Source organism: Siphateles boraxobius, unplaced genomic scaffold, assembly GCF_051911475.1.
Source record: "Siphateles boraxobius isolate OS27281-9 unplaced genomic scaffold, OSU_SipBor_1 130, whole genome shotgun sequence".
In the NCBI taxonomy this organism is placed as follows: domain Eukaryota; kingdom Metazoa; phylum Chordata; class Actinopteri; order Cypriniformes; family Leuciscidae; genus Siphateles; species Siphateles boraxobius.
The window spans coordinates 20,256,162-20,284,002 of record NW_027508734.1 but is presented as its reverse complement, the minus strand read 5'-3'; the positions used below and the strand labels follow the sequence as shown (position 1 = coordinate 20,284,002).

The window sequence follows — 27,841 nt, the reverse complement described above, 5'->3', positions numbered from 1 at the left end:
ACTTTTATTAAGCAAGGATGCATTAAATTGATCAAAAGTGAAGATATTTATATTGTTACAAAAAATGTTCTGTCTTTTTATCGAAGAATCCATAAGAAGCAGCTCATGTGTTTTAAAATATTATTAAAATAAAAAACAGTTGTTAAATTGTAATAATATTTTAAAACATTACTGTTTTTACTGTATTGTATAGTATATACAGTGATAAATAATAATAAACTAAAAATATATATTTAATGTACAAAGAAAGATCTGTAAGATCTCATTTAAACTGTCTAATGCACAGATTCAATTTATTTGGCTTTTGTTTTTACCTGGCTGTTTACATACATTCAGTTAAAACAAACCAATCGCCAAGACAAGGAATTTGATTAAGAAGTGCCTTTCACATGTGTACTGTGCACAAGTGCTCCATTTTAAACTGTGGTACCAACATACTCTATTCTCTTATTGAGTGTTTTGGAGTGTGTGAATATGTTTCCTAACTCTAATCTGTGTCTGTGCTTGTGCAGAGGATGTGAGGAGTCTTGGGCACTGAGACCAGGTGAAGCTCAGCGTTTTGCATGGGACGATCCAGCAGGGGAGAGGAAGCTTTGCTGGAGCTGTCAAGACCACAGTGGAGAACTGGACCTTGTCAAGGTTAGAGAAGGATTCTGGGTGATTGAATCTGCTGATCGTCTTATGTTGCTGCTCATGTCATTCCTATGTCATTGTCTTTAGGACGAGTGTGGGCAGTTTTCTTATAGCAGCTTAGTTCAGACTCACTGGGTGTCTTTCCTGGACGGCCGCCAGCGGGTGCTGATCTTCACCGAGGATGTCGGCATAGTCACAAAAGCACGGCAGGCGGAGGAGCTGGAGCAGTTCCAGCAGGAAGTCAACATCTCTTTACAGAACCTTGGCCTGTCACTCATCAACAATGACATTAGGCAGGAGATTGCATACGTTGGCATCACCAGGTAAATAAACCCACACCCTGCATTCAGTATTGTTGTTGTAATACTAATAATTTGAAATGCTTCTAAGACTTTTAAAGGGTCATGAAACCCTAAACCAAATTTTTAACAGAGGTATGAGTGTTGAACACTATTGAAGACAATGCTAGCATCTGTTAGATTTAATAGTAGGGTGAAAATGGTTAAATTTTAGTTTTTTTCCGTTTTTTTTGTCTTCCGGGTTTAAAATCTTCATCGTGTCCACGTCACAGAGCACTGTAAGCGCTTTGATGACTCATCTGTGTCTCATAATTATTAATGAGACTGAGTTTTCATATCCTATGAGAAGACATTGTCTCTTAATTATTCATGACACCAGGTGGATCTTTCCAATGACAGACATGTCAAACTGTGATATCGCGTAGTAGATGAGAGAATCAATCATGGGACGCAAGTGTTTGTTTTCGTGGTGCAAAAGTTCAAGTGCGTTGAATGTGTTTCCCCGCGATGCTGCCAGGGCTAGACTCTGGCTCTGGGCGGTTGGCTGGTCATCAACCACGGACACATCTAAATTATATATGTGCAGCAAACATTTTTCTCGAGAGAGAGCTTCGAGGACTGGAGAATGGTGGACTTCGGCCTTGTTGCAACCAATGCAAATTACGTCTTGCGAGGAATTCGGTACCAAGTCCCGAGGACTTTTCTATCCCTTCAGATTTATGTCAGTGTGTCTTAAATGTAACCCTGATCGTTTGACTTGCCTTTTGTTAAATAAGCACTCGTTATTAAAATTTTAGATATTTTGATAATACCTCAATTGTATGCTTAATTCGTGTAATTAAATATATATGTCATTGGGGTTCAGGGTGAGCGTAGATCTAGGCTATGCACGGTACGTTTTTTGTTTTAAGCAGAAAATTAATTATTTTCAAATATATGCATATATGTGTATATAAACAACTACATATTTTATGATGACATAATTATACATGTACTTTAATATGGTTTAAATAGAATTACGATTACTGTAGGCTAATATATGTAGCAGTTACTTTTGAAAGGACAATAATAAAGTGTCATTGTATTTCATTAGACTTTAACTTTGCCAGCTATAAAAAAAATCTAGCATTTCCTCACGTTTTACCAGTGATTTTTAGTGACAGTCGATATGCATGGGCCACTGGCGATGATAGTTCCCCCTCTCCCCTGCCGTGCCACACCACACCCACTCCCTCCTTCTCACAGCCATCCACGCCCATTTAAGTTGCTTTTTTCAAAAAGATTGTGAGCTAGACTTGAGCTGAAAGAGGGGGGTTTCATGACCCTTTAAAAGGGGAACATAAATGCCACTTGACTGTCAAGGTGATTTATGATGATGATTGAATTGTGTTTTTAAGTTCTGGTGTGGTTTGGGAGATGAGACAAAAGAACCGCTGGAAGTCCTTTAACAACAAGAACATCGGACTGTTGGAGAAAGCCTACCAGCATCACATCAGCAGCAAGAGTGAACCAGTCTGGACAAAACTAGAAACTGGCCTAGAGGTAATAAAGGACTTTAACAGGAAAACTTTGATTAATAAGATTGTTTATGTTGTTAGACTTTATAGTATTCTTTATTAAAACAGGTCAACTTTGGGAGATTGCCCATGTTGATGAGACAGCCATTTTCCTGCCATATCAGGAGAAACTTCCTGCCTGGCATTCATGTTGAGTTGAAACAGTCGCCTCACCAGAGGAGTCTACGTGCACAGCTCTATTGGCTACAGGTAACACCCACACACAATGTACTTGTTGAATATGATACTTCCGTCTTTTTTTGGCAGTCGTTCAGTTATTATGTTGTTCACCATATATTTGTTCCAGGTGGATAATCAGCTGCCGGGAGCTATATTTCCTACTGTTTTTCATCCTGTTCCTCTTCCAAAATCTATTGTTCAAGACTCAGGTACAAACACCAGCTAACATATAGAAAGGCTGCTTCTAAGCTAATACAGTTCTGAGTGCACATTTAGAGCGAGTGGACATGAACACACCATATCCCCTTTATCTTTAGAGCCGAAGCCATTTATTGACGTGAGCATCATCACAAGGTTTAATGAGCACAGCCAAGTCATGCAGTTTAAGTAAGTGATGGCACACTGATTTACGTTTTGTTTTTTTTCTTTACTTATTGTGTCACAGTCTCACATGTACTAATTCAAATCAATTAACCACATTGCATTCTTCTCTCTTGTGTGAAATTAGGGCTGGGCGATAAAATCTTAACGACAATTTTCGCTATACAATTTTTTTTTCTCGATATAAAGATAAAAAGAGATAATTGTTTGATATAAAGTTAATACGGCAAAAGCGTAACAAAAACATTTGAAACGCATCACACTGACCATTTATCTGCTCTGCTCAATCGGTCTCGATCACGCGACAACTAAACATCTCTGTGAGATCCAGTGTGAAGCGTTTGGAATCAGTGAAGAACACAAATGTCTCGGTGATTTAAACTACTTTAAAGCCAGATGAAGATGAAACAGCACTGACAAGAAGGAGCAAAACTGTGTGCAACAATACAGTCAGATGGCTTTTCAATCTACAAATATAGATATACAAATTACCTATAATTACTTTTTGCGATTAAGCTATAGCGTTTGTTCATTTATACTAAATGTATTTAGGCTACTGTTTTTTTTTATACTGTACATATACCATAGAAACTAGTTACATTTTATCATGTTATTGAGATGCTATATGCATGGTTTTAACTGTGTTCACAATTAACTCTGGTTTCTACAACTTTCACTTAAGAGCAAAAGTCTTGAGAAAAAAACTTGAAATAAATAAAGATTTGACATTTATCGTGATAATTATTGATATCGACATTAAATTTATCAAAAGTGACAGTAAAGACTTTTACATTGTTACAAAAAATAAAGTAAAGGCTGTTCTTTTGAACTTTGCTCATCATTTGCTTAGCAGCCATATCACCCTGTAGCCCAAGACTGGTTGCCCACTGAAGCTAAGCAGGGTTGAGCCTGGTCAGGACCTGGATGGGAGACCTTCTGAGAAAACTAGGTTGCTGCTGGAAGAGGTGTAGTGAGGCTAGCAGAGGGTGCTCACCCTGTGGTCTGTGTGGGTCCTAATGCCCCAGTATAGTAATGTGGACACTATACTGTCAAAAAGCACGTTAAACCGATGTCCTGACCCTCTAAAGGTCCTTAAAAATCCCATTGGTTTGCCCATTGGTCTCTGTCCATCATTGGTTTTGACACTACATAATTACCTTCATTTCATGTGTTATTTCATAGTTTTGCTGACTTTATTGTTATTTTTAAGTAGAAAGAATAAGTAGTACCTTTTTCTTCTGTAGGTACTTTATGGCATTAGTACAGGAGATGGCAGTGAAGATTGATCAGGGTTTCTTGGGGGCAATCCTCAACCTGTTTACCCCAGCCATCCAGTCCCAGGATAGTAAAGAGAAGGTAACTACTGCATCCTCCTGCAGGTGTTCACATTCTATCACATAATGTTACTAGTGAAATGAATCCACAATGATCGCAGTGGTAAACATTCCCTCCATAATTACTTTCTTCTGTGTTTGTTTCACTCATGTGTGGCTTTATGAAATGTGAAAGAAGAGTGGGCTGGAGATGTCAGTATGTGTTTCTCTGTGCTTCAGAATAAGCTGATAGAGAAGGATCTGGAGGCGCTACAGGCTCAGCTGATGGAGAGCTCCATGACAGACACCTCGGGCCTGAGCTTCTTTGAGCATTTCCACATCTCCCCTATTAAAGTAATGAATCAGCACCACAGTCTACTTCAAAACACAGCACATGATCTCTTCAAGGTCACTTGTCAACAACATTTTAAATAAGACCTTCTCCTTAGTTTCAGTCTTCCACGTGCTACAGTATGATTGGACAGTGACACACTACTGTTCAACAGTTTGGGGTCGATATAGTTTTTAATGTTTTTGAAAGAAGGCTCTTATGCTCACCAAGGTTGCATTTATTTATCAAATATACAGTAAAACAATAATATTATGAAATATTATTACTGTTATTTTAATTTATTTGAATATGTAATTTATTTCTGTAATTGCAAAGCTGAATTTTCAACATCATTAATCCAGTCTTCAGTGTCACATGATCCTTCAGGATATCATTCTAATATGCCGATTTAGTGCTCTAGAAACATTTCGTGTTATTATCAATGTTGAAAATAGTTGTTCTTCATAATATTTTTTGGAAATTGCATCACACATGTCATGTAATTGTTTATGTTTAACCTGTGTGTGTGTGTGTGTGTGTGTAGCTGCATCTGAGTCTGTCTCTGGGCTCTAGTGGAGATGATTCTGAGAAGGGTGATATGGTGGCCATCCAGTCCGTCAACCTCCTGCTCAAAAGCATTGGTGCCACACTCACTGATGTAGATGATCTGATTTTCAAGTAAGGCTTTCAGATGTGCATGCACTCTAATACCGACTCATATGCCTTTTTGACAATACGATTCACTTAGGCATTGATTGACGTCTTTTTGTCTCGCTCTTTTTTTTCAGACTGGCTTACTTTGAGGTGAAATATCAGTTCTACCGGCGAGAGAAACTGATGTGGGCGGTGATCAGACACTACAGTGAACAAGTGGGTGATCCAAATACACATTCATACAATGTCAGAGGTTGTAACATGAGCATACACTCTCTAACACACTTTATCATTGTATCTGAAAGTCTTTTTCTCTCCTCATAGTTCTTGACGCAGATGTATGTGTTGGTTTTGGGTCTGGATGTTCTTGGAAATCCATTTGGTTTGATCCGAGGCTTATCAGAAGGAGTGGAGGCTTTCTTCTATGAGCCCATCCAGGTCTGACAAATGCTGTTAATTTATATGTTCATTCAGGCCTCATCATTTAATTCAGTACAAATGTGACTGTTCTCTTTTAAATGCCAGATATAAGTACAGATTTGAGGTATATTTATTTATTTAAATCACCATTGCAGTGTCAGGTTTACAAGGTTATCAAGTTGTGATTTGTGTGGTCTGAGATTGGTTACAATTGTGCTATTTGTTTGTGTGTGTAGGGGGCTGTTCAAGGACCTGAGGAATTTGCAGAAGGGTTTGTTATCGGTGTTCGAAGTTTGCTGGGCCACACAGTGGGTAAGGCACCTTGCTTTTCTCTCTAAAGCCTATATATACTCACTGAGGATCCTTACTGCACATTCTTGTTTTGGTTCTACATTATCTTCCTAGGGGGCGCAGCTGGCATGGTGTCCCGTATAACAGGCTCTGTAGGTAAAGGCTTGGCTGCCATCACTATGGACAAAGAGTATCAGCAGAAACGGAGGGAGGAAATGAACAGACCCACTAAGGACTTTGGAGAAAGTCTGGCTAAAGGAGGAAAAGGTTTCCTTAAGGTACTGAAATTCCTGACTTCAGTACATCCAAGAAAACATCCAAGCATTACCCTTTCTATTTTCCATTATATAACAAAGTTCCATTGTGTATAGAATGAATTGACTTTAGTCATGTTCTTCTTCAGGGAGTGGTTGGTGGAGTAACAGGAATTGTGACGAAACCGGTGGAAGGTATGGTAGTTTACTGCTGATGCATCACTTAAATGGATTTTATCTGTTTTTGTATTCAGTTTTGGCAAAAATATATATAAAAAATTATAATCATAGGTTAACAGTAACAATTTATTGGCCATTTAAAATATGCAAGTACATACAGTATATAATGGCAACCACTCAACAGCAGAACCTTGGACAAGAATGTATGATATGTAATTTAATAATCTGTCATGGGTTTAGGTGCAAAGAAAGAGGGGGCTGCAGGCTTCTTCAAGGGCATTGGGAAAGGCCTGGTTGGAGTGGTGGCCAGACCTACAGGGGGCATCATAGACATGGCAAGCAGTACTTTTCAGGGCATTCAGAGGTGAGACACACATGCACATGAATATTACATCTATATACACACATACAAATCCTGTTCAAAAGTTTAGGGTTAGTAAGATTTTTTTTTTTTTTTTTAAAGAAATTAACTTTTATTCAGTAAGGATTGATTCAATTGATCTAAAGTCACAGTAAAGATATTTATAATGTCGCAAAAGATTTCTATTTCAAATGAATGCTATTTTCTTTCGAATTTCTATTCAATCAGATAATTTGTATTAAAACAAAAGAAAATCTTACGGACCCCAAACAAATAAACAGTTATGTATATATTCACATAGTTCCTTTTTTCAAATGAAGATGTTTATTAAGCAATATTTTGAACCCAAAAACTGATATGTAGTCATAATAGGACCACAAGCAGTTTGAAGGGGACCCAAATTTACTCATTGCTGAGTGGAAGTCATGAGGCCACTTCCCCCCATCCTAAGTATATCTTGGAAATCGTGTCTACTTCCTGCTATAGGACAGAGAGAATCTTTTGATGTATCATATTATGTAAGCGCAGATCTCATTGCACTCTAAATTAAAAAAATATTTTATTATCTAAGCAATCTTTTGGAAGGGAGGAAGATTGATGATATCCATTCTGAAAGGACAAAAAACATGTTTAATTAAAAATTATTTAAAAATACCGTAGACTATCAATTAAGATGTATCTACTGTAAGTGTGTCCGTGTCTTAATTTGTGTCTCTTTTGTATTTTGTTGTCTTGTTCTATTTGTTTTATTTTGTTTTTTTGTTTTTTTTTCCCCCTGAGTGTCAACTAATTTTGTGACTCTTTCTTTCATGTTTTTCATAAGTTAATTCCTGGATGTGTTTGTTCTTTTTAGTTCAGTGAGTATTTGGACACTCATGAGTGTATGTGTACAGATGTGCGTATGAAGGTCTGGGTGACTGAAGCGTGAATGTATGTGTATTTATGCCCATGTTACCCAGAGAGATGACAGTGAATGATCCCTCTGCATTCACTCAGTCCAAAATAATTTGGTAGCATGAATGAATTTTTAATCTTACAGGGTGTGAATTGTTGTAAGGTAAGTATTGCATCTTGGGAAGCAAAGGATGTGAGCTGTAGCGCAGAGCATTCTGACGTAATCTACAGTTTAAGAATCCTTATTACTGGATTCATCAACATGTGCCTTTTTTCCCATCATTGTAACATTTGCTTCTTATCTCCACACTTCTTTCTCTGGTGCATTTTGGGGCCAGTGGAAAGTCTGATGAGCAGAACATCACAGACAGGAGCAGAGATGGTATATAGAGGAGTGGAAGTACAAATAAACACGTATACTCACTTGTAACTATATTGAAGGGAAGTGGTCCTTTAAATAAAAAACTGGACACGTGTTTTTATATATAGTGTCTCAATAATCAAACAGTTAAAGGGGTAGTTCAACCCAGAAATAAAGATTCTGTCATCATTTACTCACCCTCATGTAATTCCAAACCTGTATGACTTACTTTCTTCTGCGGAACAAAAGAAGATAATTTTGAATTTTGTTTTTGCATCTTTTTGCATTACAATGAAAGTCCAGTGCTGTTATGGACCCCATTGACTTTCATTATATGGACAAAAAAAAATCATCTTTTGTGTTCTACGGAAGATAAAAGTAATGCGATATTGGTACGACATGAGGGTGAGTAAATGAGTTCCATTTTTGGGGGTGAACTTTGGGTGATGTCCCTCTCACTCTCCCACTGTCCTGCTTGTCAGACCAAGTCCACTGCACGAGCTCACTGCACTGCTGATGCACTGGACTCTATGGTGTAACCACGCGCAATAGCAAAAGAAGCATTATGATTTCAAAGGCAGTCGATGACCAGGCTAACCAATCACATTTTTCACCCATTCCATTAATTCTGCCCAGAAAAGATGAGTTGGCAAATCTGTTGTGTTTTACGGTGTTCCCACCCCTGGCTTTTTCATGCCGAGCCTTTCCCGACAAGCTGGAACAGCGATGCCCCCCACCCCTCCATTGATTCTCTAGCTTATACGTTCAATCATCCATCCATTCGTTATGCTCTCCATAAAGTAATCCGAACTGATCAACGCTAACTGTATGTAATCATGTTGCTTTTCCATGCTCGCACTGTAGAAGTAACCAAAGGTGAGAGAGGGCTTAAGGAATCAGACACTGCACGCAATAGCACAAAGAAACTTTGTAGGTTGACGCTTTTTAAATGACTCTTGAGATGCATTGCGTTTGTTCAAGGCTGTTCGGGCATGCTCAGATGAACTTTAATTGAGTAGATTCTGCTCACTAAGAATGACTCACCAGTTGCCCACACATTTTTACATGGATATAAAACCGCTAGATCACAGGATGTTGTCTTTGTCAGAGTTATCTAAGATGCTGTTTCTGACTTGATTTGCAGGGTAGCAGAATCAACTGAGGAGGTGACCAAATTAAGGCCAGTGCGTCTCGTACAAGAGGACGGCATCATACGGCCCTACGACCACCATGAGTCGGGGGGCTATGACCTCTTTCAGGTGAGGTCACCTGTCAACCCTAGTGACCAGTCTACTAAACCCCGATGAGAAAGATTTTATTCAGCATGACCCTCTGTTTTAATTTAATAACTACTAACAGCCTAATTGTTTTGAAGGATTGGAGTCAGTTTGACAGATTAAGGCAACACACTACAGGCTAAACCAATGGGGTTTTTATTTTTTTTCAAGCACTGATTAATTTTGAGGATTTGGGGCTATTTTTCTTCATTACAATGTCTTCTTTCAGACTACTGGGGATAAAAAAACGTATTTGAGTGTTTATTTTATCTATTTGTGTCTATGGATTTTGATTATAGTACATACCTTTTAAAGGCTGTTTTCTCAAAAAAATATTTCTCATTCATTGTGCCAGAAATCTCCACTTACGTATACTAAACTTTCCAGTTTTCTATATTCTGAAGTTTTGTACACATTTTATTCTTATAAGCATGATCGTTTTTGTCTTCTGATGGTTGACCGTATTTTTGATTTTATATATTGATAAAAAGAGATATCCAAAATCCACTCTATAAAAAACATTTAACTCTAATGTGTCAACAAAATAATTTTGAAACTAGTTTTATTCAATGTTCAGATTTTTTTTTTTTAACTCAGATGTATTTTTTATGATGTTTTATGATGTTTAACGGTGGTGTTTTGCCTTAAACTCAACCAAATTCCAAATCACCTTGTAAAAATTCTAATTGTATTCTTAATTGAAACTGACCTTAAACTCAAAAGTCAAACTGACTCCACCCCTGCTTTGAAGAAATGAATTCCTGTTTTAATATTTCGTATTTTCTCTCTTTTCTATCCTTTCCCAAATGCAGCCTGAGGAAATGTAAAATGGGAGTGGGAGATGGGATTGGGACTTTTATCTTAAAGATCCATGTTATTAAAAACTTTATTAGTACTAAGATATTATTGCACTTAAATGAACCAAACTGGATATCCAGGGCTACATCCAGTCTAGCCTGTTCCACCTACAATGGAATGTCTCATTATTGAGTTTAGAAAATTACGTAATATCCTAAGTCTGCATCTGAAGTTGTCTGTCTTGTGCCCCTTTAAAGCTTTGCTACTTTTCTTATCTAGAAAACGTTTTTTTATTTGTCTCTATTCATTTTGCCAAAAATAATTTCAGCATTATACCTCAAACATTTTTATTATATTAGTTTTATATCACTATATCCTTTATTTATATTTAATTTCCCAAATTTAAGAAAACAAGGTAGTTTTAAGACTTCAAAACCATATGATGGCAAACAATTATAGATTTTCCGTATTAATATTTAAATAATTATTGGATTTGTTTTGAATAGGATATGGAACTAGCAAAGTTTGTTTATTTTTCTAAACTTCATTTTATTTCTTTAAACTTATGTCTGTAAATGCATTTCCATGCATCTGAACTCTGATAACATTAAATTACAGTCTATATAAAATATATTTATTGACCGAATGTTTATTCTTAATCATTGTGAATACATCAAATGTGCATATTAATATATGCAACCTCATTTATATGCAATAAATAAATAGGCATTTTACAGTGCATGTTAGAATTAATGTCTGATGTATTTTCCTATATACTTTATAGTATATTTATCTTATATACATAACACATGGTTCATAATTGTCATGTAATCATTTGTTTTAATGTGGCTTTACTATGTTGTAATGGTGTTAACTGAAGAGCTTGCTTGACTCCTGTGATTAACCTGGAATAAATCAATACTCCTCTTTGACATGAAACTGATCATTTTATGCATTTCAGATGATTTATGATTTGTTCATTTGAAAATGATTCCGATTGTTATTGCTGAAAAAGTATACGTGCGGAACCATAAAGCAGCGTGTGCCGTATTTTGTGTATAGTGCTGCATGAGTGTGTATGTTTTTCAGAGGTCTGAGATTAAACAGTTGGATGGAGAGATCTTCAGAGAACATTATGAGTACCCAGGGCACAGAAAAACAAACATCATTATCACCAACAGGTATTCCAACAACAGGAAAGTGATGAAACCGTGACATCTTCCTCATTTTCTCTGTTTCATGTGCTGTGTGTGTTGGTTTCTTTTTCATTCAGGAGAGTGATGTGTGTGAAAGAGATCGATGTGATTGGACATTTCAATAAAGAATGGGAATGTCAGTTTGATAATTTCCAAAGCCCTCCAAGCGTCGAGGGAGGAGATTTGAAGATATATTACCGGGTACATAAATGCTACTTTTAGTATTAGCAGATACGGAATTACATTGATTGTAGATTGACAATTGTACAGGCTTTCTAGCTGATATATGGTGAATAAATGATCATTGCTTTACAACAATCTTGATGTTGGTGCAGGAACAGAACAGAATGAACCTCATTAGGAAGGATGGACAGGCGCTAGTGAAAGTGATACACATGAAACATGCTGACATGGCTGAGGTAAACATCACAGGCGTATGTTTTGTTTCGAAATTAAAACTGCTGTTGAAATTTTGTTAGTTTTTAATGAATGTAAATTCATTAAAGTGAAAATGACAAGCAAAATTTCAATGCCCAGTATTGAATATGGCACTGGGCATTTTATAGTTAGCGTGCTATTTCATATGTTTTAAGCTGTGATCAAGGTAGTTACACAGGTTGCACTAGTTTGTTCCCTTTCAGGCTCACATTTGCTGTTACATTCAGCAAAAGGGCATAGCTATCAAAATAACTGCATTTAATTTTCTGTCAAGAACAAACTGGCCTCTTTGACCTCTTTTGCTTCACACTCCACAGAGACTACGAGAAGGAATCGACAATGCCCAGTTTTCACGCAAGCAATATCAGATGGCAAGACAGAAATCTCAGCGCTTCATCAAAATGGGCAAAATTTAAATCAGTCGAACTATGTAAATGTGTGGCCACATCTCTTAAGATTATAATCCTGCCTTGCATTCAAAGCTTAATTTACTGTATGTATATGTTTTGGTTGTTTGGCAAATATATTAGTTAAAAAGTTTTAAATGTATCTCTGAAATTTTGGAGTTAGCACTAGACTTTCTAGATCTGAGCACTTTGCCTTTTGTTATCTTGTTTTGTATGGTATCTTGAAAACAAATATAGTAAGAGAGATAATTCTTTTAACGCACTTGCTACAAAATCACTGTGATATACAACTGTAATGTGCAATGTGAAGCTGGTCCAGTTTAGCTCACTTACCTTGATCACAAATCCTGTCAAAAAAGAAGATAAAAAGCTGACATATATATAGTACTCTCCTTTTCTTTTCTAGATCATCCTTCCACAGGTGTTGCTTAGATTTACTCAACAATGATGCATAAAATTGCTCTCCACTTAAAAATTAAAACATTCAAATGTTTTGTTTTATTTTTTATTGTTTTACAGAAAACGTATGCCTATTTTGTCCCTTGCACTGCACTTGAAGACATGGTTTACTATGACTGTAGAGAATGTGTCATTGTTGTTCCACAATTATTTAAAATGGCAGACCACACCTGGAATTTGAGGTGGAGACTATGATATAAGCTTAGCTCTACCTCTCATGGTTACATGTTTGTTTTGTAAGTAACCATGACATGATTAAAGGATGCGTGTCTTTATGGCGTGGAAAGATTGCACTGTATTCCACAGTTTTCCCACAATGATGTACAGTGAATGTAGTGTCAAAGCACCTGGCAATGGATCCTCTCCAAGTTGCTAAGTAACTTGGCTTCCTGGATGTGGGTGCAAGTGACCCTTGTTGGCCTGGTGTGGGCAGGAAAGGAGAGGTTGGTTATCCCATGCCCTCTGCGGTGTCTTTCCATGTCCTCCTATTTCCTATGCAACAGTAGACCAGACATACGCCCACAGGTCAATGCCAGTGTTACAGTTACAGCTGTAACAGTTAAAGACACCAAAAACATCAAAAATAATCTCAACTAATCCAATGCAAACACTAGGAATGTCAGGCTTTACATAAGAATTTCCTGCTCTCATCAGCTTCTCTAGATTAAAGCACATGCTGTGTTCTGTAACTGTGATCATGTCAACACAGCACAATAAATGTTCTTTTTGTACTAAACTTTAAAGTGTCAGTTAAAGTGCCTTTATAGAACAGAGTTCTTATGCAAGAGCCAAGACTTTGAACCAGGTGTCTATTGGGAAGATACTATTGAGATTTTTTTAAAATCTAGGCTATAAACGTTTTTTAAACAAATGGTCAATTGTGCATTACATAATGTAGGCTACATACTTTTCATGATTAAATTTATTATTGTAATCTAGCAAATTAGCAGTTAATGCTGATGAAATTTGGGTCTAAAGGTTGCAATTCTCAATAGTAAAAATAGGCTACACTTAAATCGAAACTCGAAAAGACTGTCAGCAGCAGGATACCTAATAAAAGTTTTGGGCTTGAAATAAATCTGTTGTTTGTTTGTCTTATACACTGTGTTTCTAGATAGACTACATTATTCCTTCCATCCATACACAGTAGATTCCTTCGACAACACAACGTGAAGTCCACGCACTGCGCCTCAACTGGAACTGCTCAGCGGAAGTACGTCAGCAGCATGTTCGCTCATCACATGTCAAGCATGCTGTCTGTCCTGTGTGTTTGAGAGGAAATTACAGATAGGCCTACAAGTCTAGACGAGACAACCTTTGATTTACTGAGTAAATACCTATATTCACTAATAACCTGATATTTTGTAACAAACGACTTCAAATTTCGACCACGCAGAGGAATTGTTAAATTATTGTCTCAAAGAAAATATAAATCACCCAAATTGAGCACAAATATAATTTACGACGTACATTTCACATTCAATTGTCGATGTGAGCAGATCTACCTTTTCAAATATTATTATTAATTTATTAACTTGTCTTATTACTGTTGAGTCGGATCTTGAACCGTTTGAACTGGTTCAAAACCAGTCTAATTCGTTTCGAAATGAATTTAATTAAATTTTACATAGGTAAAGTACAGGGACATATAATTTATTTATTTTAATGAGCATTAGCATTTTTACTTGTTCAAAATTAATTTGAATGTTGTTCATTAAATGCAAATTATATTTGTTCTAAATTAGCCTATTTGTAAGCTGAGTCGTGTCTGCAAACTGAATTTGGTCGCAAGAAATAGCAATAAACTGCTATGGTAATAAAACTTGAACAAATGTGCTACATATGGCTTTACTGGGATGTTTTAGAGAGCATGTCAATAGTGTGTTTGCCGTGACCATGTCTCGCGCTCAACAGCGCTGTCTGTGGACAGAAGAGCCACACCCGCTCCCATGAACACTAACAGATCTGTCACACGCTCAAGTGCAATCCGAACCAAAAGACGATGTAAAACGAATCCGAATTGTTCTATAAAGCGATCCTATTGTAAAAGTAACTGAAAGACGCATATGAAGATGGAGTCTCCTCCAGAGTCCGTCACGGTGCCGCGCAAGAGCGCTTCTGAAGCGGGCGCTTCGGTGGAGGACAGCCCGGTGAAACTGGACAGCAAGGCTGAAACCGACAAACCAGCTCCAGTTCGGCGGCAGAGTTGCTCAAGTACCAACAAGGGTAAGCTTGAATAACAGAACCAAAGCCTGCTTGTGGATTATTTTCAATTTTATTCAAGTTCACGGAGATCATAATTTGAGTTAAATCCTAAACTCCAGTCCTTGCATGTGACCTGTTTCACATTAGCTCTGAATTTACAATGGATTAAACAGATGAAATGTGTTTTTTCATATATGGAGGCCTGGTGGTAGTCTAGCTAGCTCATGCACGCTTAGTGCAAATTAACTAATGTGATAATACACACATTTTGTAAGTGAGCCCAAACATTACTGGCCATGCACTGTCTACCTGTCATTGATCTATTACTCACATGCTGTATTACTCACATGCTGTTTACTAGTTCAAACTGTTTTTCACGAGTGTCTTCTTTATCTACTCCTGCTCTCACTGTGTATGTGGTCGATAGACAGCAGTGTGGCCAACGTGTCCATGTTTCAGTTGGTTACTAATAATACACATTGACAATGACAATGCAACGTCTATTCCACTAAATGTTTTAGGTCACGAAGCACGAAAGAGTAGAATATTTGCATAGCGACTATAGAGAATATTTGCATAGCGAAGTGGTGATTTCTAGTGTGTAAATAAGCAAAAAGCCGTTTTTTTACATGACTGCCACACCCCTTTTGTATGTTTCTGATTTGGGGATACAAGTCAAAAGAAAGGTCGGTTAATGTGTCATTCGGTATTCCTACGTAGACTATCATAGTTGACAGTTTAGTCGGAGCAGATTTCAGGTCCGCTTGGCTTTGGCTGTCGTGGCTGTGCTTTAAAACCTAGTTTAGCTTCCTAGCTTTGCGATTTTTGAGCACCATATGCTACTATGTAGCCTTCAAATGCTGTCTAAATAGGCAGCTTATTTGGTATTGAGACGCCGCCCGTGTGTCGGGCAGGCGTTGCGCTGTGCTTGCGTGTGTGGAGCGCTGTTATGTAACAGGTTAAGTCACTCACAGAAGGAGAGGAGAGGATATGAAGGGATATTTTCACGTTTTTACTGCTTGTGTAAACAAATGGGGTTTCATGGCTGACTACTGTGGTTTTTAAATGTGTAACTCGCTGTAGTAGTAGTATTTTTCCTGTGTGTTGTTGACACGATTGCCTCGTTTTCTCTTCGCGGATACGGTCGCGCTGTCCGGTTACGTAACTAAAGAACGGAGGCAGGTACGCTTATGGATCCGACAGATCGAGGAGTTTCAGTTGGACTCAGAAACAAGGGTCTGACACTCATAACCCGCTAACCTATATTTTCAAATGCTCCTGTTTGGTTAAGATAGCTTTCTCTGATATTTGGCCAAATAATTTGCCCAGTATTGAAGAATAGTTTAACGGTGCGTGCGTGGAGAACAAACATCGTTTTACTCTGGGTGAGGTATAAATAGCAGATAGGAACGATTTAGGATACAATTATAAAATAAACTAAAATCCACATTAAATCCCCTGGATGGTAAACATAATTAATCAGCCACTGTAATCCCTCTGGCCCTATGTCCAAATCGGCTTCACTGTCATTGATCCATGTGAATTAAATGTTGTTTTTTAGTTGTTAGTATCAAACATTATGAACGTAGAGCAAAAATCATCGATCCATACATTTCATTTTTAATATTTTTTTAGCTCAATTTTTCATCAAAATGTCATAACTTACAGTGAAACAACATACTTCTCTCTGGTGACATATAGTGGACTGGACTTCTCCAGTCATTTAGTCTGCTTAAACCCCACCCCCTTTCTTAAGATTAACTACAAGCTTGCATTCAGATGCGTCCATCCAATCAACAACTGATGGATAAAAACAAGTCCCCACCCTACATTTTTTTTCTTCTCCATAATTTTCTCTCCAATATAGGGTACACCTTAAGATAAATTTGCTTTTCATTACTCACATGATTGCAGAAAAAAAATGTTTGTATTGAACATTGATGGAGCAACTGATTTTGTTTGAAAATAAATAATAAAAGTGGTTTATTTTGTTTAAAATCTTATAAATGTATGAGGTGGCAAGGTGAGCCTTTTACCACACGGGGTAAAAGGCTCGGCATGGGGCAAAAAGCACACATTATTGATACAAATACTTTAGCTAAAATATTATGTTATGCATAAAATCTAAGTTAATACTTCCTTAATACTCAAACAATCACTTTAGCAAAGTTTGTACAATTTGTTTATTTTGATAAATAAAATAAAAAAAATGTTCAATATACTGTCATTAAAATATGTTAATATAAAAATAAAATTATTTTAATAAGTAAAGATTCTGAAAGCATCGATGGAGATCCCTCAATAATTTAATATAGATTTACAGTATTAAAAATAAATTATATTTTATTATATGATATGATTAATATCATATTTTTAAATATGATTGTTTCATTATAAATATGATGATCATCTCTAAGGTGGACACCCAATTTAATATGATATTTACCATCTGAATTTAACCATGTCATGTCAACAAATGGAAAAGTCAGCCAGTTATTTATTATCATGTTAATTGTGCTTTTCGCCCCAACAGCAGGGACGCCTTTTACCCCAAATACCATACTTTTACATATTCTTCCATTATTGAAAAACTGTTGCTTTATTTGCCTTGAACAAAACTGAGAACTTTCGCTGCTGCCTGCGATCGTGTCAATGATCAGCCAAATTTCCATATGAATCTTGAAAAGCGGATGTTTTGCAAAGTGCTGCGACAATTTTTTGGCATCTAGTGGTTTTGTGGAATATAAAATCAATGGCGCCTTTTACCTGGTGCGCCTTCAGCCCCGTTGTGCCCTACACCACAGTACAGAAGAAATTCAGATTTCTATTCCTCATACCCAGGCCCAAACCATGGACATTTTTGTCATTATTTACTCGCCCTCATGTTGTTTCAAACAACATAAGTTTGAAGAACTTATAAGAACTTATATTCGGACTTATTTTTTCAGAATTCTTACATATACTTAAAATATCTACATTTTGTATTTGTCATTTTTGGTGAACTATCCCTTTAAGGAGTTTTCTTCAGCCCCAGCAGCTGAGACTCTTCCACTCAGCAGTCACTCTAAAAGCTCCATGTTTTACACAGCACAGGGTCTACCTACCCGAGATGATGTTACATAACCTCTTGTGCTTCCTCAAATTCTTCACCCCAGTGGAGTGGGTAGGCCTCAGGGTGGACAAGTGGCTTCACACTAGCACTCAGCCAAAAATGTGCAAGGCCATTGCTAAGCATCTTCTACTTGAGGCTGTTGTGTAGTGAGGCGCAAGATTGTGCTCAAATGCAACAAATAAACAAGGAGAGGAGCTGTATTACATGTCCAGCAATGGACTTCAGTTGAAGGAGAATGATGCGTTGGCTAATAGCAGTGTCTACTTGAATAGAAGCGGTCATTCTGTGTAATGTTAAGGTGTGTTTACACAGTCCATGTTGTAATTACCAAAATTTGTGATTCCGATTTGGTCAAGTGTTCCAGTCCTCAGAGTCATAATTGCAACCTGTATATTCTAGGGGTGTATCAATATATCGTGTCACAATACAAAAATGCTGAGATTTTGAGATTTGGTGTCAGTACTACATTAAACTACTATATATAATGTTGAATAATGCAATGTGTGAATATTTGTGGGTCCTGATAATGTCAAATGTATTATTACGAGTAAAAAGTTACCTACATTATTTTGAATATATCGCCTCTAGTAAGTGACAGAGTGCAAGCATTTTCGTCTAAAATAATTCTTTATTTTCAGCTTCATAATCATGAATATTTTTATTCTGGTGTCATCATTGTCCTGTGCATTGGGTTACCAGCACCAAGTCCAAGCCTATTCATTTCCACCCCCATGTAAAACCAAATTTAGCTTCTTGATCAACAGTGCCTCTTCTGTTAACCTTTTAACCTATATCTCGGAGTATCGACATAATATTGTATCGTGAGTTCAGTATCGTGATATGCATCGAATCGTGACATGAGGGCATCGTTATACCCTAGTATATTCTGAATTTTTGGAGAGCCCAGACTTGTACCACCTGACCTCTGCAATGTCATGCTACTTCAGCAGTAAAATGTAGTGAAACAGTTATTTCATAATATTTCTTATAATTCCTATAATTGAATATTGGTAATTAGGGCTGCACAATATATCGAAATATCGCAAATATATATATGTATTGCAACGGCTTGCAATAACTGGGGTCATGAACAAAAGACAAAGAGAAAATCACTCGCTGCTCTTGGCCGAATAACTTTTGTAGCTTTAATAAGAATCAGTATATATATTTAATTCATACAGTGAAAACTAAGCAGTGCTTTATTTTTACATTTTGATTATTCAGTTTTTTTTTATTCAAGTTTTCTTCAATATCATGCAGCACTCTTGGTAATGTATTAATAATCCAAGAACACATACAGTTTAATGTTGCTGGCAGAGAGTTGAATAACTTTCTTATGCCCTCAACGCCCTAAATAAACTATTTTTATTCATAATGTTTATTAATAAGGTATTTGCATAACAACTGTTAATTGTTGTATTATAGTTTTATCTATTAATTACTCAAATTACACAGATTAATTTTGACTTTCATAGTGTTGCCATAGAACATGAACAGCTCCAAGTAGGACAGTCAGTAATTAGGTTAATTATAAAATTGTATTAACGCAGCCTTGGTTCCAACATCCAATTTATTCCAGTAAATATTGTGTAAAATAAGCATTATTTTCAACAGTTTTGTGCACATATGTATATATTGGCCACCACCTTAGGTATTGATCAGGCCTTTGCTATTAAAAGGCTTGTATTGTTAACATGAATATAGGAGTGAATGAGGAAAATACTGTCTTTTCCAGTGGAATGAAATGAATATGGGCATGTTGCCTTCAACACAAGTGGAGGAATAAGAGAAGTTTCCAGAGTCCATGCAACTGGTGTTTTAGAATTGGCTTTGACAAAGTCTTGTCTGGAATTGTGGAGAAACACAGAAAAATTAATTTACTCACACAGAGAGAGAAAACACCCTATCGATAGAGTGTTATTGCAGTGGTGGCAGTGGTAATTGGCTACAGGTGCACCCCATCTGATGCTGGCAGGTTTCTAAGTACTCTACACACTATTTAAAGCAGTTGCAAAATGGCCATCACATTACGTTTGGCGAGAGGAGCTTCCAAATGATCTACTCACTCTGGGCTAATTGGCTTTTGATACCGGGCCTCACTGTAACCTGAGAATTGCTGGGGATTTAGATGGTTCAGAAGTACAGAACATTGAACTGATTGTAAATGGAGTTGTTGAGGAGCTGCTGATATGAAGGCGAGCTTTCGAGTAGATACGAATCATTAACTGCTCTTTTAGGTAGAGGAGAAATGCTTCGTCCATCTGTTGGAATATTTGATTACATGATACACTCTGTTGTTTGGGATCTCACTTTACACTCAATTACCAAAGTCAGTAGGTCCAGGAAATTGTCCATTTGTCATGTAACGCTTCCATTTATTTCCATCAAATTACATTTTGCATTTTGGCAATGCCAAATACAATATGTGACCAAGACACATCAGGTTCCATTCACAAACATTCAGAGTCCCGACTGTTGAACATGGGAAATCTCGCAAAATCTCTCGCAGTCAAAAGTCAAACTTTTAGAGTAAACAAACATAGCGGCTGACAGGCAAGAAGAAATAGCGATAATAGTGTTTGGACTGCTTTTTACGGAAAATGTGCAGGAAAAAAAAAGAAAAAGGTTTGGATGAAGTCATGGAGAAGCCATGAACATGGACTTTACTTATTGCAGCATGAGCGGGAGGTAAGTAAAATTAGTCACAAAGTACAGCTTGCTTTCTGATTGGCTATCATTTTGTTCCACATGACAATCTACAGAGTGCGTGCATGTTTGTCCTCGGGGTTCCCCCAACACAACAGGATTTTATGTTGGATTAAGAGCTTAAGAGCAGATTCAATCACTTAATTAACACACCTCACACGACAGGAATATCTGATCCGTAAATCCAAGTTACCAACAAGATAATCGGGACTTGGTGCAAGAGGAGAATTGGGCCCAAAATCGGCCCGATTATGCTTTAAGATGACATTCACAGGATTGTTGTTGTTTTTTGGTGCTCTTTTTACCTTTTTGCTCAGTGACATTCCAGAAGAAAAGGGGCAAGCGTTCATGCTGAGTTTATCTGAATATGCTGCACTGTACTCTGTGTACTCCCCGCTGGGCTATAACCTTGGACCTGGTCCCGTTGCATGCCTCATGTTTCCCCTGCAGCATTGTACCAGAGAGCTACTAGATTGTTTACATTTAGAGCATCTCCACATCGCAGGTTCCCCATGAATCATTGTGGTATATTGTATTAGGGTGTTCTGATTAGTAAGTCAAGTTTGCACTCCATTGGTTAGTGGGGTCGACTAGCTTGAAAGTCGAAAACCATAAAAATTAATTGCAATTATTAATTTTATTCTGTTGACAGCCTTAATTTTTAACAGAATTCAAAATGTTTAATTTCAGGTTTATAACACTACTCTAATACTGTGTAGAAAAAATAAAACTGCATGCTGTCAAACTAAAACTGTAATATACCAAGATGGTTCACTCATGTAGAAAAAAATGCTATGTGCAATATCACAGAATAAGTCCTGCCTTATAAATAAAAGAGCCGATCGGCAATTGTTAAAAACATTGCATCAATGCAACTGCCATAGAAATGGTCAGTGTCCTGAGATGTGCTTTTGGCATATGCGCATAACTTGAAATTTACTGTATAAGGTACATCAGATTTATGTCAGATTGTTTTGACAATTTATGTAATTTTAATGTGGGTTTGGCAAGCACTTTTTAAGATTTCGGTATTTCCCCATTCGGATAAATGGGTGTTGATCTTGCATGCCCGAATTAGCTGCCCAAAGATATTGCAAATATGACTGCAAAGTGAACTGAATTTTTCTTAAAAGAAACTAGAAACCAGCCCAACTACAGGATTTCCTCAAGTCTTGTTGGTCAACCAACCAGCCGACTAGTCAAAAATCTGCCATTTTACACGTTGTTTTGCCCAATTATAGGTCAAGACAGACAAGTCTGCTAGTTGTTCAGTCAACTGACCAGTCAGCTTTGAAAATATGTAGTTTTGCACATCCCTGCTGTTTTTGAAACTTACTTTTCTTTACAGGAATGTTTCATTGAGTGACTATTTCATCATCACTGATGATGTTCACAACATTCTTTTGACAGAAGAATTGAGTTCAGATGAATCATCTAATCTCTCTTTAATTTGATAAATTGTCAGTGTACGCACACAAACTGACCTTCCAAGAAAAGATGTTTGTGTTGAATCCTATTTTCCATTGCACAGAGTTCCAGTCTAAACAGTGTGATAATCTCAGTATCATTTGTCAGAGTGTCATGTCAAGTAGCCTGGACAAAACATCATCCTTTCTCTTATATCTAGCTTGAGTAGGGCTGCACGATATATTGAAATTATCGGAATATCGCAATTCGCAAATGTACATATCGCAATATGCATATCAAAATTACTTACGAGAACTGAATAGACTGGACACATACGTGTGACATCAGTGGTTAACCTTGTCTTAAAAAGTGGGTGGGATAGTGTGAGTGTGTGGGGGGGGGGGATGCTAATACATATGTAAAATAATCCAATTTCAATAGTACAATATATATAGTTTAATTTATTGACATAGGTCATGTTTAACATAGTTTCATCCTTAAAAATCTACTGTTGTTAGTCCCAAGATTCATCGCGTCAGTGAATAAATGGGGTGTTATAATGCCCTTTTCACAAGATGCAAAATAAGACTTTGATGTCCCCAACGTGTGTATATGAGTTTTAGCTCAAAATACTGACAGATATTTTTATATAGCATGTTAAAATTGTCACTTTTTGAGGGTGAGCAAAAACACACCGCTTTTGTGTCTGTCCCTTTGAATGTAAATGAGCTGCTGCTCCCAACACAGAGGGCGGAGCTACAACAGCTTGTGTCCTTTTACCTCACACAGACTTGCAGTGAAAATTTCAACGTTAATGTTCAAACCGTCGGACAATAATGGAGAGACTCAAGAAGAAGTGCAACATGTAGATTGCAACAGGACATTTCTGAATGGTTAGTTGTTGAATTTATGTAGCTCGTGTAGTTTTCTTCTGTCATGATAATCTTTCAATCTTTTTCCCGGGGGAGGGGTTTATGTAAATTTTAGGGTTGGTGATGTCACTAACCCGGGTGGAATGTTGTGTAGTCCCTACCAGCTGTTTCTAGTAGTTCTTAAAAAATGATTTCTTTAACAGCAAATATATTCCTTTGTTTTGAACTTTGAGCTTTGTGACTTTACAGATGTTGTTTATGCTTAAACAGCAATATTACACACTAAAGTTAAAAATGTCAAATCATAATCAACCACCCCTCTAACTGTTCTTGTGGCCTTATTGTCTGGTGGTAGAACGTTTGTTAAGAGTTTCAGAGGTTATAGGTTCAAATCCGCCCTTGTATAGTGTTTTTTCCCTTAATTTATAACCAAAGATGTTTGTCAGTTATTGTATACAGTATCAAGAGCAGGGACACATTCGTTTGCATCTTGTTTTGTGATTTAACCGGAATGAAGAGAGAAGTCTCTGCAAAGGAGTTAAGCGATAGAATGAAGTACTCGTCTGTGAAGACTGTGCATGAGCCTGATAACAGTGGCAACAAACACTTAGCATGATTTCAAAAACAACGCATTCCAGTGCCAGATCGCCTCTTATTTAACAAACAAATTAAATTAATATGCTGTTAGTCATCTGGAAATTTCGGGGGGTTTGACGTCACGACATCTTTGTTTTCCAGGTGGACAGTTAAAGAGCACGACACGCATATCTCTCTTCACTTCACTTTCAGAAGTTGTAGGGATGCTTTCTCCTCACATCACATTTTTCTTCAATATCACAATATAGCCCTAAGTTGGAGGAATACAAACACACGCATAGTCTCTCATACATTCCTGGATGGGTGCATGCTTTGTGGCATTGGCAGAAAGCTACACTTTTGTTGAATGATGTCAGAGCAGCTGACAGAAAAACTATAATCTCAAACAGCTCACTAATTCAACCTAGAGAAGTGAGTCAATTAAAGTGCCCCTATTATGCTTTTTCGAGTATTACATTTCATGCAGTGTGTAATATAGCTGTGAATATAAACGGTCTGCAAAGTTGCAAAAAATCAAAAGTATACAATAAATAAAGTTATTGTCTCCCAATAAAGAATGTACTCTGAACTGCCTAAACGAGTCATCAGGAATTCCAGTCTCACTTGCCTGACCTGCATCTGTATACGTAACGTAATGCCCGCTATGGTCTTCATTGGCTGCCTGCGAACAATGTCTACTTTGACCTGCCCTCAAATACTGTGGCTGGTGCGTGTTGTGTACATGTCGAGAAGATGCTGTTTTCTGCTCTGCAAAAGCAAATTGTCTTTGTAAACACTTCCAAAGGAAGAGGATGTGAAGAATCAGTGGTTAAAATTACCACAGTGATACAACAGCAGTATATCCTTTTTACGACTGCTTCTCAAATCTCCATGAGGTCTAATTTCTAAATGGGATTTCCAAAACGTTTATCCATTAAAGATGGGACAGTACCCAATTTTTTTGGACCAACTTGCTTCTTAGAATCAGAACCTGTAAGTATGATTAGTTATTCATGTATATATTCTCTACTGTGTGTTCAAAATACATAGTTTTGTTTTTTATATTGCGTAGGTTTCCGGCTAACTTAATAACTACTGTTATTACTGTCTTACTGAAATAGTTCTGCTATTCAGCTGTGGGTCACTATTACATAAAACTGTGACAATTAATCCAATGTTTCATCATCTGACTCGTGCTCGGATCGATATGGTAAAATCGACACCATCGTTACTGTTTTAACAGTGAATATGAGCTGAAATTCAGTAATGAGCGTTTCGTTTCTGACACGCGCTGTAACCGGTTGACCAATCACAACAGACTGTACCATCTGGCCAATCAGAGCAGAGTAGGCTCGCAGAAAGGAGGGATTTAGAGAGACTATTTTCAGAAGAGTCGTCTGAGAATCATTGAAAAATGTGATGTGTTACGTGTTTAAAGATGTTTAAATGGGATGATAACGCAACATTTATGTGAGATGTAATTGTATGAAGTGACAGAAACAACCAAGAGCAACACCGAGGTAACAATTAAGTTATGTTTATTTGTGAGGACGGAAAAGGTTACAGCAAAGAAAAAAACAGAACATTAGAAATAGAAAAAGAAACAAAATAAGAGTGTCACCAAATTAATAAAATAATTAAAAAGCAAATTCCCATAACTATTAACCCAACCTCTAAACTATCTAGCAAAAGAAAAATGCAAAAACAAAACAGAGTTCTTCAGCGCATGTCGACGCCTTAAATAAACTACTCTGATTAAAACAAAAATACAATTAATGGCGATTACTCTTCAACTAACTTACACAGAACCTACCTACCGATGTTACAAAAGGTTCTCAGATCAATCATTCAAATGGCTTACGGATGGCTGCCTTTCGACAATCACTAAAGCTACTTGCGATTGTATCAACAACATGTAGGTTTTTGTACCAAACAGAAACGCATATATACAAATTAAGTTAAAACTTCCTACTAGGTGGTTTGTTACAATGTAGTGCATTTTCCTTTGTCTATCAGCATGTAATACAAGAATACTACACACCTCTGCATCATCACAACAACGAAACCACATCAAACAAATCATTAAGGTTGTAAACTGGCTGTTCGGCTCGATTAATGACACCGGTTTTGAGTGAGGTCTCTCACTACTCCTACATGGTGAATGGGGCCTTTTAATCTGCCGGAACGCCAGCAGATTGGTCGCGCCGGTCATGGCGTCGAGCGTCCTGACGTCACAGGTATGATGGACAGCCAGATGATCCAATGATCGCAACCTAACAAAAGAATTTACAAACACAGAAAAGAAAGAACAAAATACAAAACACACGTGGAACGTAACAATATGCAATGTATATTATGAGAAAATGAAAGTGTTTTTTGACCTTTGATGCACGTACGCCTGTTTCTAGGAGACCTCCAAAACAAAGTGAGGAACCTTTTAAAATAGCATAAAAGGGACACTTTAAACATTCAGGATGGATGCTTCCGGTTTTCCTTCAATTTGGCCTGTGATGCATGCACAAGACACCAATTAATGGGTTTTACAGATGCTTTTGTTCAAAGTGAAAACATTGCATACATTTTATCAGTTCATGCATTCCCTGGGGATTGAACCCATGGCCTTGGTTTGCAAGTGCCATACTCTACTGTTTGAGCTTAAGGAACACTGCAGTGCATTTAAAGATGTCTGTAAAGAAAGTTTAGGCTATGCTCAGAATACAATACTACCTAGTGCTTAAGTATAGAATAATGTAGAGTATTTACTCTATAGCAGGCCTATTCACAGTACAGGCTAAATCCATCCTGTTTGAAAATCAAGACTATCCATCATTTTGATGTATGTATTGTAAGGCCGTCTAACTCGATCCAATGGCGGTATTCGAATTAGCGGTGAAGGTCTTTGCGTGTTACTGTCTTTTCTTGCGGCAAAGTATTTTTGGTTAAATGCAATACATTTTCTCATATGTATTAACTCGTTATTTCATCTGACTCCATAAATGAAAAAGGCTTTAAATTATATCTCTGCATCATTAAATGTGAGCGAATGTTTTACTATTCTTTTAAACTCTTGAATGAAAATAATGTGAAAGTCGATTAGAATAATCAAATGTCACAATTTAATATGTCAGGTAAATGTATCATTATAATTTCATAATCAATTCAAGGATAATCAATGCAAAACATCAAATGCTCTAGAACAAAGAGGAAAAAGTTTACCCGACAAGAAATGCGTGAGGCTGTGAGTCTCGCAACTCTCAGCCTCACGGGCCGATCTCACATATAGAAAAGCCCTGAGCTCTCGCTGCGTTTTATTATATACCCAGACCTCATTTCAAATCTAAACATCATTCACAGTGGTAAGTCACCATTTGCTAGCAGTGGAAAATTAGCATTCAGGTCAGTAAATGGTCAGAAGGTGTTAACTCAAAGACACACCCTCCATTGTGGAAGATGTTTCTAAACTTCCTAAGAACTTTATTATCTTTTGGGTTTACTTCTTTGGGAATGAGACATTTGTACCAGTCGCACCGAGAGATTTCAAATAATACCAAACATGTATAAACCTTGATGATAATCATTCACATTAAACCATTTAGATTCTTGTGTGAGTTTGGGAGATCTCTGCCAGGATGAAGAATGGGGGAGAGAAATGTAGATTAGGATGAGGGAGGTGAGACCTTCGTCTCAATAGTGCATTAGGGGGAGTTCAAATGTTAATTTCCTTTGTTTTCTCAGAGAGTGGCCCTCTCTTAAAGTCCTTCAAGTTTTTCCAGTCTTACAGTATATTTTCGCCAGAGACGTCATTGTTCTACAGAATATAGTAACGGTTAATCTTTTTAAGGTGTTTTTTGTTTTTGTCTTGGATTTAACTCTTTTTTTTTTTTAAGGTGAAAATATTTCTAATGACGAAACCTTTAAAAGCTATAAATACTGAAATTTTATATAGTGATCAAATATTACTTTTTGTAGAACTGTTATCTCATTTATAGTAGTTTTTCCATTATTTATTTATATATATATATATATATATATATATATATATATATATATATATATATAAATCCTCTCTCGACCCACATGTCTTAAAGGTTTTTTCCATTTGGTCCTTTTGTTGTTGAATAGCCCTGCTGTACAGTATACTATGATTTAAAAAAGAAAAAAGTAAACAACTCATTATGCAACCATAAATGTTTTACACAGTATGCTACATTATAATCACATAACCCCATTATATTTCACGTTTAGTTGTCAATGAGATTGTCCAGATATCCTTTCTTACT

General features: G+C 36.9%; 2 protein-coding genes across 2 annotated transcripts in view; both read left to right on the top strand.

Moving 5' to 3' along the window:
- The window catches only part of vps13c (vacuolar protein sorting 13 homolog C), a 56,271-nt gene extending 42,510 nt beyond the window's left edge, over positions 1-13,761 (top strand). The window contains exons 67-86 of the mRNA XM_077228551.1: positions 513-639; positions 721-956; positions 2,330-2,474; positions 2,558-2,698; positions 2,796-2,877; positions 2,986-3,055; positions 4,294-4,405; positions 4,603-4,716; positions 5,238-5,371; positions 5,482-5,563; positions 5,672-5,785; positions 6,004-6,079; positions 6,173-6,336; positions 6,462-6,507; positions 6,733-6,856; positions 9,253-9,367; positions 11,273-11,364; positions 11,457-11,580; positions 11,715-11,798; positions 12,135-13,761. Of these exons, the coding sequence (XP_077084666.1) occupies positions 513-639; positions 721-956; positions 2,330-2,474; positions 2,558-2,698; positions 2,796-2,877; positions 2,986-3,055; positions 4,294-4,405; positions 4,603-4,716; positions 5,238-5,371; positions 5,482-5,563; positions 5,672-5,785; positions 6,004-6,079; positions 6,173-6,336; positions 6,462-6,507; positions 6,733-6,856; positions 9,253-9,367; positions 11,273-11,364; positions 11,457-11,580; positions 11,715-11,798; positions 12,135-12,233 (2,281 nt within the window). The 3' untranslated portion in view covers positions 12,234-13,761. The remainder of the gene's footprint in view (positions 1-512; positions 640-720; positions 957-2,329; positions 2,475-2,557; positions 2,699-2,795; positions 2,878-2,985; positions 3,056-4,293; positions 4,406-4,602; positions 4,717-5,237; positions 5,372-5,481; positions 5,564-5,671; positions 5,786-6,003; positions 6,080-6,172; positions 6,337-6,461; positions 6,508-6,732; positions 6,857-9,252; positions 9,368-11,272; positions 11,365-11,456; positions 11,581-11,714; positions 11,799-12,134) is intronic.
- Positions 13,762-14,597: 836 nt separating this feature from the next.
- The window catches only part of rorab (RAR-related orphan receptor A, paralog b), a 60,910-nt gene continuing 47,666 nt past the window's right edge, over positions 14,598-27,841 (top strand). The window contains exon 1 of the mRNA XM_077228548.1: positions 14,598-14,909. Within this exon, the coding sequence (XP_077084663.1) occupies positions 14,750-14,909 (160 nt within the window). The 5' untranslated portion in view covers positions 14,598-14,749. The remainder of the gene's footprint in view (positions 14,910-27,841) is intronic.